Source organism: Oncorhynchus gorbuscha, linkage group LG16 (genome assembly GCF_021184085.1).
Source record: "Oncorhynchus gorbuscha isolate QuinsamMale2020 ecotype Even-year linkage group LG16, OgorEven_v1.0, whole genome shotgun sequence".
Lineage (NCBI taxonomy): Eukaryota > Metazoa > Chordata > Actinopteri > Salmoniformes > Salmonidae > Oncorhynchus > Oncorhynchus gorbuscha.
This window is the reverse complement of record NC_060188.1, coordinates 29,326,458-29,341,132: the sequence shown is the minus strand read 5'-3', so window position 1 is coordinate 29,341,132 and position 14,675 is coordinate 29,326,458. Positions and strand designations below refer to the sequence as shown.

General features: G+C 46.1%; 1 protein-coding gene across 2 annotated transcripts; it reads left to right on the top strand.

Annotated features, from left to right (window-relative positions):
* The first annotated feature begins 218 nt into the window (after nt 1–218).
* Nucleotides 219–14,561, top strand: LOC124000256 (TANK-binding kinase 1-binding protein 1-like). Of its 2 annotated transcripts, none has more exons than XM_046306506.1 (11): nt 219–288; nt 7,462–7,718; nt 8,698–8,826; nt 10,191–10,295; nt 10,580–10,730; nt 10,818–11,020; nt 11,213–11,274; nt 11,465–11,574; nt 11,863–12,320; nt 12,464–12,724; nt 12,917–14,561. In XM_046306506.1, exons 2-11 carry the CDS (start codon nt 7,485–7,487, stop codon nt 13,043–13,045), a joined length of 1,842 nt encoding a protein of 613 aa, XP_046162462.1. In that variant the 5' UTR covers nt 219–288; nt 7,462–7,484; the 3' UTR covers nt 13,046–14,561. The 2 variants fall into 2 exon arrangements, with proteins under 2 accessions (XP_046162462.1, XP_046162461.1); XM_046306505.1 differs by having other exon boundaries at nt 11,210–11,274.
* The last annotated feature ends 114 nt before the right edge of the window (nt 14,562–14,675 follow it).

Sequence of the window (14,675 nt, the reverse complement as noted above, 5' to 3'; positions counted from 1 at the left end):
TTTGTTGCTATCAATTTGTTATATTCTTGACCATAAACTCTCAAATGTCGGTGATCTTCTGATGTGCTACTCCTTTGCCATATCTGAACGCCGCTCCAACCCATTTCACCGTCTTCTATTGGTAAAAACTGCTCGGTTCATCACAGAATGGGAGTGTAAAGAGGGTTTGGGGGGGGGGGGCTCACACGCATCCACAATCCAACCACTGTCGCTGCAAACCGCAAATGAACAGTGGCGTTTTGACCCCCTTCTTCGCTATGGGTTTTTCACAGCATCTCACGAGGAAACGTAAGTGTATCGTGGTATTTGTTTGACAGTGTTTATTGTTGTGCTTTTGTAGAGTCTTTTTTTAATTAAACAGGTGTTAAGTAACGCTCACGGCAATGTTTTTTAATTTTTAGAAAAAGAGCTCGACAGGAGGAGGAAAGGAAAAAGCGCGAGCTCATTGTTTTAGTTGGGAGAGATGGAGAGAACAGCGTCGCTGTATACAGCCATGTTGTAGACTAGGCTAGCTACTGATTGCGCTACAAAGTGAGAATGGCAACGAGCAATGGTGTCTTGCCGTAAGGAGAGAAACGATATAGATGCTCTATTGTGAGTTATCACAGTACAAATGTAGTCTACACAACCACGAATAGCATACGACGTGGTTGTTGGTTACGGAGATATTCATGCACGTGAATGATTGTTGTGTTTTTGGTAACTGTCATTACATAACTATATTATTGTCCCAATGTTGGTGCTTCTGGCTTTGATAGATCACCACTACCGTACACTGACCAGTTCCCGACTGGTTTAGCAGCGTAAACAAACTTGCGCTGTTCACTTGCTAGTGGTGCTGAATGCTCATGTTGACAATGCTTCAGACCAAAATGGTTGTCTCACTTATACATGTATGTAGAAATACAAACGTAGCCTACATTCTAGAAACGAAGTTGCCTTGGTAACGATGTCTATGAACCACTCCTATATGATTACAGGCACCAAATGCATTTTACACGGGTAGGTCAACGGAAGTTTATTCAAATTAAAATGTTCTTGATCAAACATGGTGCTTGACATTTTTGTTCAGTTATGTAAACAGGTCTTTAAATGATCTAAGTTGTCCTGTTTATACGTTGAAATGTCCCTACTATGACAGACCATGACCATCGGACAAATGTGTGCTATTAACAAAGACAGCTGGACGTGCATGTGTGGAAACAAACAGGCAGAATCCGTTAAATCAGGGGAATCGATCCTTCTGTGCGTGGTGTTAAAGCGCGGCTCACCGGTCACTGTGAGTAATTGACTGGCCATTAACCACCCAACGAACCAGTCAGAGGCTGTTAGCGAAAGGATCAGCTAACGGAACCCGCAGTGAATAGCATCTCTAGATGCTTGACATTCGGATTCGGTGCATAACCGGTAACTACTGTATCTGGGGGTACTTTGGAGAGTGACGTGTTGGTATGAGAGTATTATTCAGTTAACTTATGTTACTAGTAAAGGTAATGCCTATCGGCTGAAGTATATTTTAGTAAGAAATCAGGTTTGCCTGAAAGTCATGGTTTGATTTTTGTAGCCCCATCTATTCGATGGATTTCAATTATTTCCTTTGATACAGCTGTTTTATGGAAACGTTCAAAGTTAAGTGTCTGGTGTCTTTCTTAAGGTCTAACATCACTTAATGTCCCTCCTGACATCACAAGTAGGCTATTTGGCCACCTTCTGTTCTCAGACCATCATGACCTTCCACATGCCACAATGATGATGTAGACATGTGCACCTAGCAATATTGAACATTCCTCAATGATCTTTCAAACCCACATCTTTCTGGATGCATTGTCACCAGTTGCTTTTCAGTGTGTAAGTCAAATCCATTACTGGAGAAGACAGTACAGATAGGCCTATACAGCACTTGATGCATGATGAAGCATGCTGGTTGGGCCATTGACAGTGATAATGATTATAATGTAGTCTATTATGTAACATGTTCCACCAGGTCGACTGTAAGAGAGGTTAAGGGTGTGCGTTCCAAGTGGCACCCTATTCCCTTTATAGTGCACTACTTTTGACTAGGGCTCTGGTCAAAAAATGGGCACTATATAGTGAAAAGATTGCCATTTGGAATACAACCTATGTTATGTGGAGGTGAGACACCTCGCCCATCACCAATTGCTGTGTTGTGCCTTTTGGCTGTATGATTGTGTTGAGTTTATTTTGTTTGGAGCACGGCATTCAATTGGGGCTTGTTGGAATGTGAAGGTTGATGGAGAACGGTTGGCTTTCAGTGCGTCAAATGCGTGTGTGTCTGTCGTATAGAGGATTTTCTGCACAGGGCTACTGTGGATTAGGTCGCTGGCTCGTTGCACGCACACACACCTGCCTCGGTGTGTCTGTCCCTGTCTGTATCCCAGTCTGTGTCCCTGTTTTTCTGGTCTGTCAGAACTAGGTTACCCATCTCCCCATCACAAGCGCATATGCAACATCTATTTAAGCTGTTGGCCGTGTGTGTGTGTGTGACCCCTCCCCCAGTACTGGCCTCAGTTCTCCCCTCACATGTAGGACGGTGCCAGTCCTCAAGGACACCCTCTATCATTCCATCCTCTTCCTCTCTCTCTCCCCCTTTCCTTGTTTTGCTTCATCTCTTTCCCTGGGTTTGTCCTCTCATCCCTCCCTCAAATTATATGGAAATAAAGAAATGCATTCCTGTCAAAAGACATTGTTTTCCTGCCATTTGTTTGTCTTTGCAAGGACCATGTACATTCTAAGGGCTCGATTCAATCCGTAGCGCTGGAGACGCGATGCAGCGCAATATACATTTAAAGGCAATGTTTATGCGTTTGCCCGAGACTGCATTCATGGTAAATGCTGCAGATGTCGGCTCAATTGGAAATTACCTTTAAAGCTAGTTGAAAAATGCATTTTTTTTTTAAAACTTGTAAATTAATGATATACACATTGATTATTGAACAGTATAATTTATACATGCCTCTCATGAGCTTAATTCAACTGTCATATCCCACCAGAACCCAAAATATAAGCTTGTTTTACTCCAATGTTGTTGTTTTTTTTATATGTAAATCTAAACAAACATTCTATATCCTCAAAACTTACATCCATAGCTCTGTGAAAGCATTTGAGAGTGGTTACATTTCTACAGGCTCATCACTCAGCTTTCTTTTGGACCAAATCAGAGGCGGGGGTGCCTGCTTCGTCATCGTTTCTATTAAGGATTCAAGCTTTAAAGTGTCCAGTGTCAGTCCTGTACCTTTTAAGTGTCAACCTTTGGCATCATTCTGCAGACACTGAAGTGGCCAATATGATAGATGCAGCCATCCATCTAGAAAGTATTTGACCTAAGTACACGATTATAAGCAGCAAGGATATAACCAATTTACTAGAGCAGAGTTCAACGTTCATCTGGAGATGACGTGTAGTCCTACCTGAAGACCAACTCACTGGCCTTGTGGTCAGTGTCCACCCTGAGATTGAAAGAAGGTAAAAATGGGACCCGATCTCTGCTTGGCACTCAGGATTCATGAGATAGATTGGAGGTAAAGGCCCTGCGGTAGTCTAGTGTCATGTCCAGGGGTTGTACTTGTACATCAAGCTGCCTCACACTACAGAAACAGGAGATAGGCTCCTGCTCCTATGAGCCGTTCTGGCTCGCTCGTGCGAGGCTATTTGCTTAAGTATAACCAACAAATAGAGCACTGAAGTGTACTATGATGCTAAACCATTGCAGTAGCTAGCTTACAGAAGCATAGTGCTGAACAAACACTGAACCAAAGTGTAGAAGCATATTGAATCTCTACAGTACATTTGGTTAGGCTAGTGTTTGCTCGGGGCATCCATTCTGGCTGATATCCGGAACATTAAAATATGAATTAGCCATGTGACATTGACATATGGGCTTGTTCTGATTGGCCCTGGGGTGAATGGGCTCGCTAGCAGCTCCTGTTTGATTGTCGCTACTCTGTCCTCTGCTTTCTCAACAGAGAGAGGATGTGTGTGTGTGTGTGTGTGTGTGTGTGTGTGTGTGTGTGTGTGTGTGTGTGTGTGTGTGTGTGTGTGTGTGTGTGTGTGTGTGTGTGTGTGTGTGTGTGTGTGTGTGTGTGTGTGTGTGTGTGTGTGTGTGTGTGTGTCAGTGAGTTGAAGCATGTGTGGGTGTGTGTGTAGGTGTTAGTAAATTAATGTGTGTGCGTGCATGTACTGTGTGTGTGTGTGTGTGTGTGTGTGTCAGTGAGTTGATGCATGTGTGGGTGGGTGTGTGTAGGTGTTAGTAAAGGAAAGATGCTTGACCCTTCTCAGCAGAAGTATAACTGTCTCCAGGCTAGGCTTCAGTCGAGGTGGAAACGCAAACCACATGCAACCAAAAGGAGACTTAGAAAAGAGGAAAATTGGCAGAGGTGCCTATTTAAAGGGATTCACATGCACAGAGGCACAAACCATATGTAAGCACATACCATGGGTGGGTCCACAGAAAATGTCGGGCATCCCCTGACTTAAAACTTCCCAACTTGCACACTGTCAATTGTTTTGATATTCTGTATTATAAACAACTCTTTGCTCCTGCCTCAGTTCCAGAAACCTGAACAACCGACAACAAAAAAAACCCATTCTTAACATACTTTATTGTCATGCTCTGGTGTACAGTAGCCTTAACCAACTCATTCATCCAGTTGTCGTCAGTCTTGCACCCACCCAGCTGTCTCCTCCCTCCGGCGATGAATACGTGATAGAGACTCAAACAGCGGAGGGTTGGCAGGGAACGTCTGCCGCTGGGTTACATACACGTTGGGTTGTCGGGGCTCATCCGCCATTGAAACAATAACAAACCGGGCACCCTGCCTCTGTTTTGGTGAAAAGCTGAAAGATGGGGCTGGTGAAAACTGACCATGCGTGATATCAAATGTATAGTTTTAACCATATTTTGGGGATATACAGTGTTAGTTTACGTTTACATTGTTTAAAAACATTGGAGTAAAACAAGCTTATATTTGGGGTTCTGATGGGGGTACGACGGTTGAACTAAGCTCATGAGGCATTTCTAAGTTCTATTCTTCAACAATCAATGGGTCGACACGGAGTGTACAAAACATTAGGAACACCTTCCTAATATTGAGTTGCACACCCTTTTGCCCTCAGAACAGCTTCAATTCATCGGCGCATGGCCTCAACAAGGTGTCTAAAGGGTTCCACAGGGATGCTGGCCCATGTTGACTTCAATGCTTCCCACAGTTGTGTCAAGATGTCCTTTGGCTGATGGACAATTCTTGATACACACGGGAAACGGTTGAGTGTGAAAAACCAAGCAGCGTTGCAGTTCTTTATACACTCAAACCGGTGCGCCTGACACCTACTACCATAACCAGGTCAAAGGCACTTCAATATTTTGTCTTGCCCATTCACGCTCTGAATACACAATCCATGTCTCAATTGTCAAATGTTTTAAAAATCCTTCTTTAACCTGTCTCCCCCCCTTCATCTACGCCGATCAAAGGCGATTTTTAACAGGTGACATCAATAAGGGATCACACCTGGATTCACCTGGTCAGTATATGTCATGGACAGAACCAGTGTTCCTAATGTTTTGTACACTGATTTAAGGTTGAAAAATTCCCAGGAACTTTCAATAAGTTACCTGGTTTCCCAGCAATCCTGGTTGAAGATTTCTGGATTCCCTTCTTGTTCTGGGAATCCTCCAACCGGGATTTCAGGGAAACCAGGGAATTTATTGAACGTTCCCGGGAATTTTGCGACCCTACACTGAGTGTATATCATTGATTTCAATGTTCAACAGTGCATGTTGCAACTGCAGATTGCTCCTTTTAACTCAAAAAGCGGCTCGTCTCCAACGGGCGAACCTCGTGGGCGTTTACAGGATGCCACGGCACCACCCACCTGGAGCAATGTGGCAGCTGCAGTTCCGAGCTCCAGGGACACGGGTGGTTATGTGGGGAAACAACTGGTTGATGTCTGTTACCATGGTTTCAATGCAATCCAATTCAGACTTGATCATTATTCACCCCAGAAGGGACACCTGGGCTGGGAAAGGCTTTGTAAAACAAGGTCCCAGATTGGTTTCTAGTGGTCACTTTCTTTTTTGGGGTATACTGATGTTAGAGGAGGGATGTTGACCATGTGGGTACTCAGAAAGGGATGGTTCACCGTGGTCCCTGAGAGCTGGAAAGGTCTCTCTTTCATTGGGGCTGTTTCCATATCTATTCACGCCTTTGCTGTGGAGATGTTGAATGTTGTTGAACCTGAAATGAGAGTTGCAGCTGGCAGACCCAACAGCATCAAAAGAACACCACTCTCTCGGGTCTCCTGTAATTGTAAATACATGAGCCAAGCTGGGCGTGACAACAGACTACGATTCAGCCTTTACAGGCCAGGGGACTTCAGCATGATGTGGATGTGTTAGTGTATGTATGTATTTGTTTTTGGAGAGGGGGAGGGGAAAATAGTTCAGGGGAATATAGTTACATTTTCTATGTAGAGTTGTATGGATACTTTAATATTGAATATATTATCGTTACAGCGTTGGCCACCTCAATGCGTTTTGGACTGGGAAACCATCCACGTACACAGGCAATGGCTGTCTGTATGTGACAGTCGGTTTGGCCTACATCTAGGCTACAGCACGCCGTGGCGCTTCTATATATTTCTTTAGTTGACTATTCCAGATTTCCCGACCGAGTGGGGAGAGGGAGCAATAGAATAAACAAGGTGGTTTTTTTATGGTTCGGGATGTGGGATGGCATAGCAATCATGGCAACAGCCAATCGGATTTAGCCGGTGGCAGATGGAGTTGGCAATGTGTAGCCTAGCCTAGACTGTGGACAGACTCTGCTGGACAGGTTTAGCACACGCCCACTCTATATGCCCCGTCGACCATGGCTCTCACTCACACCAGAGCTGTGCCAGGGCCCATTGCTCTGCCATTTGAGCCTCGTTAGCTCCCCCTTCTGCGAGGAGAGTGCTGGCGGAGAGAGGGTAGCGCCGGAACGACCACAGCCTTCTGTTCCCTCAGTAGTGTGTGTTCACTGAACTGGAAGAGGCCTATGGGCAGCTGCCCTGTTGCCTCTATGCTGTGATGAGGTGATATCCTTCCTGTTATCCTAGCCTTCTATGCTAGAGGGCGCTGTGGTCTGTTTACAAGTCAACCAACATGAGTTACAGTGTTGTTTGGTGTTGTTGTTGAAGTGATTGTTCTTCACTCCAAAATACCAGTTCTATAAGATTATTTGAACTGTGTCAACGCAATCTGTTGTGTTTGTGTAGATCCAGCTATATGTCTCAATCCCACATGAATGGGAAAGAAGAGAGCATTTTCTGAATAAAAATCAAAAATAGTTTCCAAGTGACACCCGTTTGGGACACAGACAAAGACTGGGTATTGCAGTTCATAACATTAGTATTACAGAATGACTGACTCTAATGACTTACCCTCCTTCCTGTGTGTCCCCTCAGTTAGCCATTGACCTGCCTGAGGGATGGAGTCCCTCTTTGGGGGCGAGCTGGGCCTCCTGGGCGGGGGCGAGGGGCTGAGGGATGACGGCTGCGGCTTGGGGTCGGGGGTCAACTGGTCGTCCTCACCCATCCAAGACGACATGTACCCCTCCCACTTCGCCCTGGCCGCCGCCTACCATGACATCAAGACGCGATTGGCCAGCCTGGAGCGAGAGAACAGCAGCATCAAGAGGAAGCTGAAGAACTATGAGGTCAAGGTAGGTTGACTGATCTAGTCATGACAGAGGCTACATCCCAAATGGCACCCTATTCCCTTTATACTGCACTACTTTAAAGGGAAGTCCTATGGCCTTATGGGGCCTGGTCAAAAGTAGTGCACAATATAGGGAATAGTGTGTCATTTGGTTACACAGGCATTGATTGGTCAGACAGTATGCAACACTGATGTTGTAGGTCTACAGCCATCCAATGTCCCTTTTTGAATATTTTTAAAAGGCATCCCCCTTAAAGGGATAGTTAGGGATTTTAACCCTTTATCTTCTTCCCCAGAGTTAGATTAACTCTGGATACTATTTTTATGTATCTGAGTCCAGTATGAAAGAAGTTAGAGGTAGTTTAACAAGAAAATGCTAACTAGCCTAGCACAAAGACTGGAAGTGCTAGTTATTCCCATATACTTGCAGTCATTGCTAGTTAGCAAACGCTAGTTAGCAATTGTGCAAATGCTAGATAGCAACTTTCTCAAAACTGCATGCAGATACATAAAAATGGTATCCACAAGTTCATCTGACTGTGGGGAAGTAGATACAGCTTCATTGCCAAAATCCCAAACTATCCCTTTAAAGCTATCACTGATTTTACATGACTGAATTGGTAAAAGCTATTCTATGGAACCTGTGCTTTCACCTATGTAATTGAGTTCGGAGGATTGATTTTGAAAGTATTGAAACATTCAGGCATACCTGAATGAGGCCATTACTCAGTTGAAACTCACAGTGGAAAAGCTTGTGGTAGAGGAAGGTTATTTCCTAACCTCTAATAATAATCTGACCTCGACTTGCACTCGTCTACTCTTTTTTTCTTCTTTCCTTTTGCTTTTTCCATCTCCTATCTTTTGTGCTGTGACACTCCGTGTCCTATTCTCACCGTCTTCCTTTGATCTACTTTCTCACCTACTCATATCATTTCCCTCCTCTGTCCTTCTCTTGTACCTCTCCCCTCCTCCTCCTCTCTCAGTTCCCTATGATCAGTGAGTTTGAGGAGGAGAGGACCCTACAGTGCTGCTCCTGTGAACCCAAGGAGACCTGCCTACTGCAGTCAGAGACCACCAATCTGCAACAGAGAGTCAACTCCCTCACACAGGAGGTAAGACATGGAGGAAGAGAATAGAGGGGAGACGAAGAGAGGGGAGAGAAGAAGAGAGGGGAGAGGAAGAGAGGGGAGAGAAGAAGAGAGGGGAGAGGAAGAGAGGGGAGAGAAGAAGAGAGGGGAGAGGGATGCAAGATGGAGGGAGGGAGGGAGGGAGGGAGGGAGGGAGGGAGGGAGGGAGGGAGGGAGGGAGGGAGGGAGGGAGGGAGGGAGGGAGGGAGGGAGGGAGGGAGGGAGGGAGGGAGGGAGGGAGGGAGGGAGGGAGGGTTGTGAGGGGAGAGAGAGGAAGGAGAGGAGAAAAGAGGGAGAGGGGTGGTAGGAACTGCACATCGAACACATTTTCCTTTCTCCTATACTTTTCCTGTAATGGCATATTTTCTCTATTCCATCCCATAAATATGACCACCGCCCTGGTGAGAGAGGGGCTGTTGCAGACACACACTCGCCTCAGGCTTTACTGCACGTCTGTAGAGATGATGGCCGTGTGGCACTTTGGATTGCAAGTTTACAAACAAAATGGGGCTTCTTTGTTCAAGAATATAAAACTTAAGACTTTCTAATATAAAAGATGGGGAAACAAAAATGTTCCTTATAATTCCTCTAATTCTAATACCTTATAAGTGGCAATAAATGAAGGCTATTTTGCGCAGTAAATTCAAGATATCATATCAAGCTGCTTACCTATTGCAGATTCAGTCTTCCCAGCCTGGTGCAGGTCTACAATTTTGTTTCTGGTGTCCTTTGACAGCTCTTTGTTCTTGGCCATAGTGGAGTTTGGAGTGTGACTGTTTGAGGTTGTGGACAGGTGTCTTTTATACTGATAACACGTTCAAACAGGTGCCATTATTACAAGTAACGAGTGGAGGACAGAGGAGCCTCTTAAAGAAGAAGTTACAGGTCTGTGAGAGCCAGAAATCTTGCTTGTTTGTAGGTGAGCAAATACTTATTTTCCAAATAAATTCATAAAAAATCCTACAATGGGATTTTCTGGATTTTCTTTTCTCATTTTGTCTGTCATAGATGAAGTGTACCTATGATGAATATTACAGGCCTCTCATCTTTTTAAGTGGGAAAACTTGCACAATTGGTGGCTGACTAAATACTTTTTTGCCCCACTGTAAGTGCGGTCAAAAAACTATACCGCTCCCCCGTCTAACCAAGACTCCTCCTCGTAGGCCCGACTTCCTCCCTCCGATAACCTTTCCTCCTTCCATAGCCACTGCACCGGCCGCAAGGGGGGTATAGTCATCTCCCATAATGGCTTCACACTAATAATTAAACTAATAATGCTCTGGTTATTGTATACAAATAGGCTATTTAGCGCTAACATTTCCCTTTGTATATCTCCACCTTTCCCTCAGCTCCAGAAGAGTAAAGAGCGAGAGGAGAGACTCGAGGATGTGATTCAGGCCTATGAGAAGATCCACAGGGAGAAGAGTAATGTTCAGAGAGACCTGGACAAGATGGTGAGATGCAGTAGGAAACAGTGCCCCCTCCTGGACACCATGAGTAGTACTGGTAGAGCGATGGCGGGAGGGGACAGTATTATAGGCTAAAGCATTATAATGGAATAGAATCCTTTACATACTAATTTAAGCAAATACTATATTGACCATCAGTTTTCCATCAGCAATGTACATCAGCGTGTGTGAGACCGATTGTACTGCTACCTGCACACGTGCATGTACCCTACATTTGTGTGTGTGTGTGTACCCTACATCTATGTGTGTGTGTGTGTGCTCTCCATCAGACAACACTAGCAGAGCAGCACATGGAGCGTATCTGTGGTCTGGAGTCAGCTCTGAGGCAGAGGGAGGGGTCCCTGCAGAAACTCAGTGCTCAGCTGCACAGCAAGAACATTCATTACCTACAGCTACACACCAGTCTGGACGTGCCTCATGGTGAGTGTGTTTGTATGTTTGAGTGAGTGCGGACGTGTGTGTGTGTTTCTGTGTATGTTTCTCACTGTACCTGGATGTGTACTACAGAGCGGAACGGGCGGGGTCCCACCCTGCAGAGCTCTCGTAGTCTGGACGCCGTGTCCGACCTGAAGCTGCAGCGGTTGGAGGCGGAGCTAGAAGGGGCGCGGCAGCAGGCCCAGGGGGCGTGTCAGAGAGAGACGGAGATGAAGGAGGAGCTACAGAGGCTGCAGACAGAGATCAGACAGCTGCAGCAGGATGTACAGACACAGGTAAGATAGTGACACACACACACAGGAGGTTGGTGGGACCTTAATTGGGGAGGACTGGCTCATGGTAATGGCTGGAGCGGAATCAGTGGAATGGTAACATTACATTTGCTACGTTTCAGCCATTATTATGAGTCGTCCTCCCCTCAGCAGCCCCCACTGACACACACACACACGTCTGTCTCTGTCCAGCAGGAGGTGACCACACTGTGTGAGCACTGTGACGTGGAGTGGATAAAGAAGGCAGGAGATGAACAGTGAGTGACAGTTGCCCATCTAATACTCCTGGCATGTAGCTATGTCAGTAGAATAATGTCTACGTCTCAAATGGAACACTATTCACTATTTAGTGCACTACTTTTGACCAGGACCCATAGGGTGTGGTGCCCTATATATGGAATAGGGTGCCATTTTGGACGCACTCCTAACATTGTCCCTCCTGTGCAGGGTGAACCTGGCGTTGGCCTACACTGAGCTGACCGAGGAGCTGGGTCGTGTGAGAGGTCTGGCTGTCAAACAGACTGAGATCCTCAGGAAGGAATCCCACGAGCAAATGGGTCAGTAGAAAACGTGAATATTAAAGATTGTGCTCCATATTTGACGTCGAATGGAGTGGAATTGCAGTATGCCCAATGAGGGTGCCAATAGGGACACTAATGTAATAATAAATGCGATTTAGCAGATGCTTTCATCCAAAGCGACTTAGTCATGTCTGCATACATTTAACGTACTGGTGGTCCCGGGAATTGAACCCGCTATCCTGGCATTGCAAGCACCATACTCTACCAGCTGGGCTAAAGAGCCACCAATGGACTATAATAACCATCCCATTCTCTCTCCTCCAGTCCTAAGACACTCCCCAGCCCCCCAGCGTCGCTCCCCAGCCTCCCAACGCCCCTCCCCAGACCGCCTCCACCCTCACCCCTCTCCCTCTCCTCCCCTCTCACCTTCTTGCCCCGCTTCCTACTCCCCCACTGGCCTCTCTTACTCACCCACCGGCCCAGCCTCATACTCCTGCCGTCCAACCAGCCAGCGGTTGCGTGCCCGCTTCCAGGGGCGCCGCAGCTACTCGGAGGTGGCCGACTCGTCTGTCCACCAGAGGCCCCCACCCAGGCTGCTCCGTGACCCAGTCTCCACCCTGCCCAAGCCCAGGAACATGGGGGAGTCTGGGGCCTACTCCCGTCGGCCGGCCTCGGCCCGTGGAGCTGTAGGAGGTGGTGGTGGTGGAAAAGGAGGGGGAAGCAGCCTGAGCAGTAGTCCCCATCACCATGACCTGGAGCAGGGCTTCCCTCTAGCTGCAGAGGTACACACCACATGTGTATATATTTGTTTAAATATAACTTGTATAACCTTATTTTATAAAAATGTTTAACTCACCACTCGTTTGGATGAGTTTTATTAGGGAGTAACATTTTAAAACATTAAAATAAACATTTATCCACCAAGGGGTGCCACTTCTGTCATCTGGATGATTCCCCGGCCCCCACTCCACTGGTCACCCCACCCCAGTCGTCTGATGATGAGGAAGAGTGGAGATGCCCTTCCCCGGTGGCCAGTCCTCCCAGGACACTGGGGGTAATGGGGGTAAGCTCACGGGAACCCCCCCCCTGCCCCTCCTTCTTGGCCCCAAATGGCCCAGCTACTCTCACCTGCCACCTGCCAGGGTACGTGGATGCAGACCACGCCCAGTCCTGGCCCTCCATCAATGTGAGTTGTTGCTGCTAGACTTCAGAGCTCAGTAGTGTCCCTCAATAGCAGTAATAATCAGAGCATCCTTACATGACATGCAAATAGAAAACCGGTTATTCAGTCATTACAATGAGTACATTTACAGTGTTTACCTTTTGAGTTGTGTTTACACATCCTAACGGGTGTCGTTTTGTGATTGGCTGCCTGCAGTTGTGGATGGAGACGGAGGAGAACGACGCCCGGAGCTGCCCGCTGTGTCAGCTGACCTTCCCCACCGGTTACCCTGACGACGCCCTCATCAAACACATCGACACGCACCTGGAGAACAGCAAGATCTAACAGTTGCCCCCAGACACAGATCCAGGAACAACTTACCCTGCCAAATTCAAACCTAAACCATTACCAGGAAAACACAAAAAAAACTGACCATCCTACTTCAGTCTGCTTCGCGTCATGACTCTACCTGGTGTAAAATACAGGATTTACGATGGGCTCACCCTTAATAAAAGTGACAGCACCACAATTGTGGATCCCCTTTGCAATATGGCACTCGAAAGGAACAGACTCCATCGAACTGTAGAGAGGTGATACTGTCGAGCCCCTAGTTGTTTTCTAAACTGGAAAGTTTCCTTACCTCTGTTTTTGACCATGTTAGTTTAGGGCTATAACAAGGGCCAGTGCTGTTTCTGAATGCTCCCTCTCTCGCCCATGTTATCAGGTATGGTCTTTGACATGGTCTTTGACCTCGCACTGTTTTTAACACCATCAGTAAATGGGTCACACCCCTAACTACATGCTTCATCATAAAGTTCACTCTCCGTCAAACCAGAAGGAAGTCTCTGCCTAGACTTGAAGGGCACATTCATAGCTGGAGGTACACAGCACTTTTTTGGAATTTAGTTCAGATGGAAAGAATAATTTTCTTGAATCTTGATGAAAACCGATCTTTAAATGAATGAATCTCACGTATCTCACGTGTCTTCATATAATTCAATGAAACAAGTCAAGGATGACTGAGGGGTTGGCGATAATCGCTATAAAAATGGTTGAGCTATGCCGGTATGTCAAGGACCCTGAAACAGGGATGGACCACTATAGGTACCTCATAAGAAACTCCTTTGTATATTGACATTCAGGGATTCATGACATTGTACAACAGTGATCAAAACTAGGGTAAATAACAGGCCGAAGATGTTCTGGTTTGCAGGAGCTGTACAGTGAACCCAGGCTGTTGTTCTCCATGGATGAGATGTGAATCTCACATTACTGAAGCTTTATATGCAGTCATCTCCGGTACTTGCCTACAGGTTGTCAATACAATTCACAGCAACCCATTTAAAACCAAACGAGGGGAGGAATTTGACAGATCCAGAACATCAGCTGATTTCTCAACTCAGCCTATTGTGAAATTTGCACAGCAATCAATATGATCCGAATACACTGGATGGGGATCTACCATCAGTACATTGTCTTACGTCAGATCAGTCGGCACTGATCAGTCGATCGAGGGACGAGCGACGTGCAGGGTTGACGCCACCAGTCGGAAGACAAAACGCCATTAGTATAGATACCGTAGAAGGTAACACTGCAATCAACCACAAAAATGCGGGATCGCTTCTGGAGGAACACCAAGACACTCTGCCAATGAGAGAACAGTGCGGCGCTACAGGAATCAACGATCAAAAAAGGAAATGACATTTGAAAATGGACATGAATCCATGTGTTCACATTGCATTCCAACACACTACAGTATTCCTTTTCTGAATCCATTCTTCCTTCAGTAGAATCACGAGGCTTTAGTTGACCCTTTATAGTCATCTTTCGGTTTTCTGTAACGCAAATCAATAAAAACCTAAATCTCAAAAATGATATAACTGGTTGAACTTCAGCTCATCTCAGTCTTCAACGACCAGTCTGTTAAACAGCAACTGGTTGGACTGGGTTCCACGCTTCGATTCAATTCATTAGA

What these genes read in the sequence shown, in the direction of transcription:
- LOC124000256 (XM_046306505.1), top strand. Translation starts at nt 7,485, where the DNA reads ATGGAGTCCCTCTTTGGGGGCGAGCTGGGCCTCCTGGGCGGGGGCGAG. An exon ending in AGCAGGATGTACAGACACAG is followed by an intron (nt 11,021 to 11,209) that starts GTAAGATAGTGA and finishes GTCTCTGTCCAG; the next exon opens with CAGGAGGTGACCACACTGTG. An exon ending in AAGAAGGCAGGAGATGAACA is followed by an intron (nt 11,275 to 11,464) that starts GTGAGTGACAGT and finishes CCTCCTGTGCAG; the next exon opens with GGTGAACCTGGCGTTGGCCT.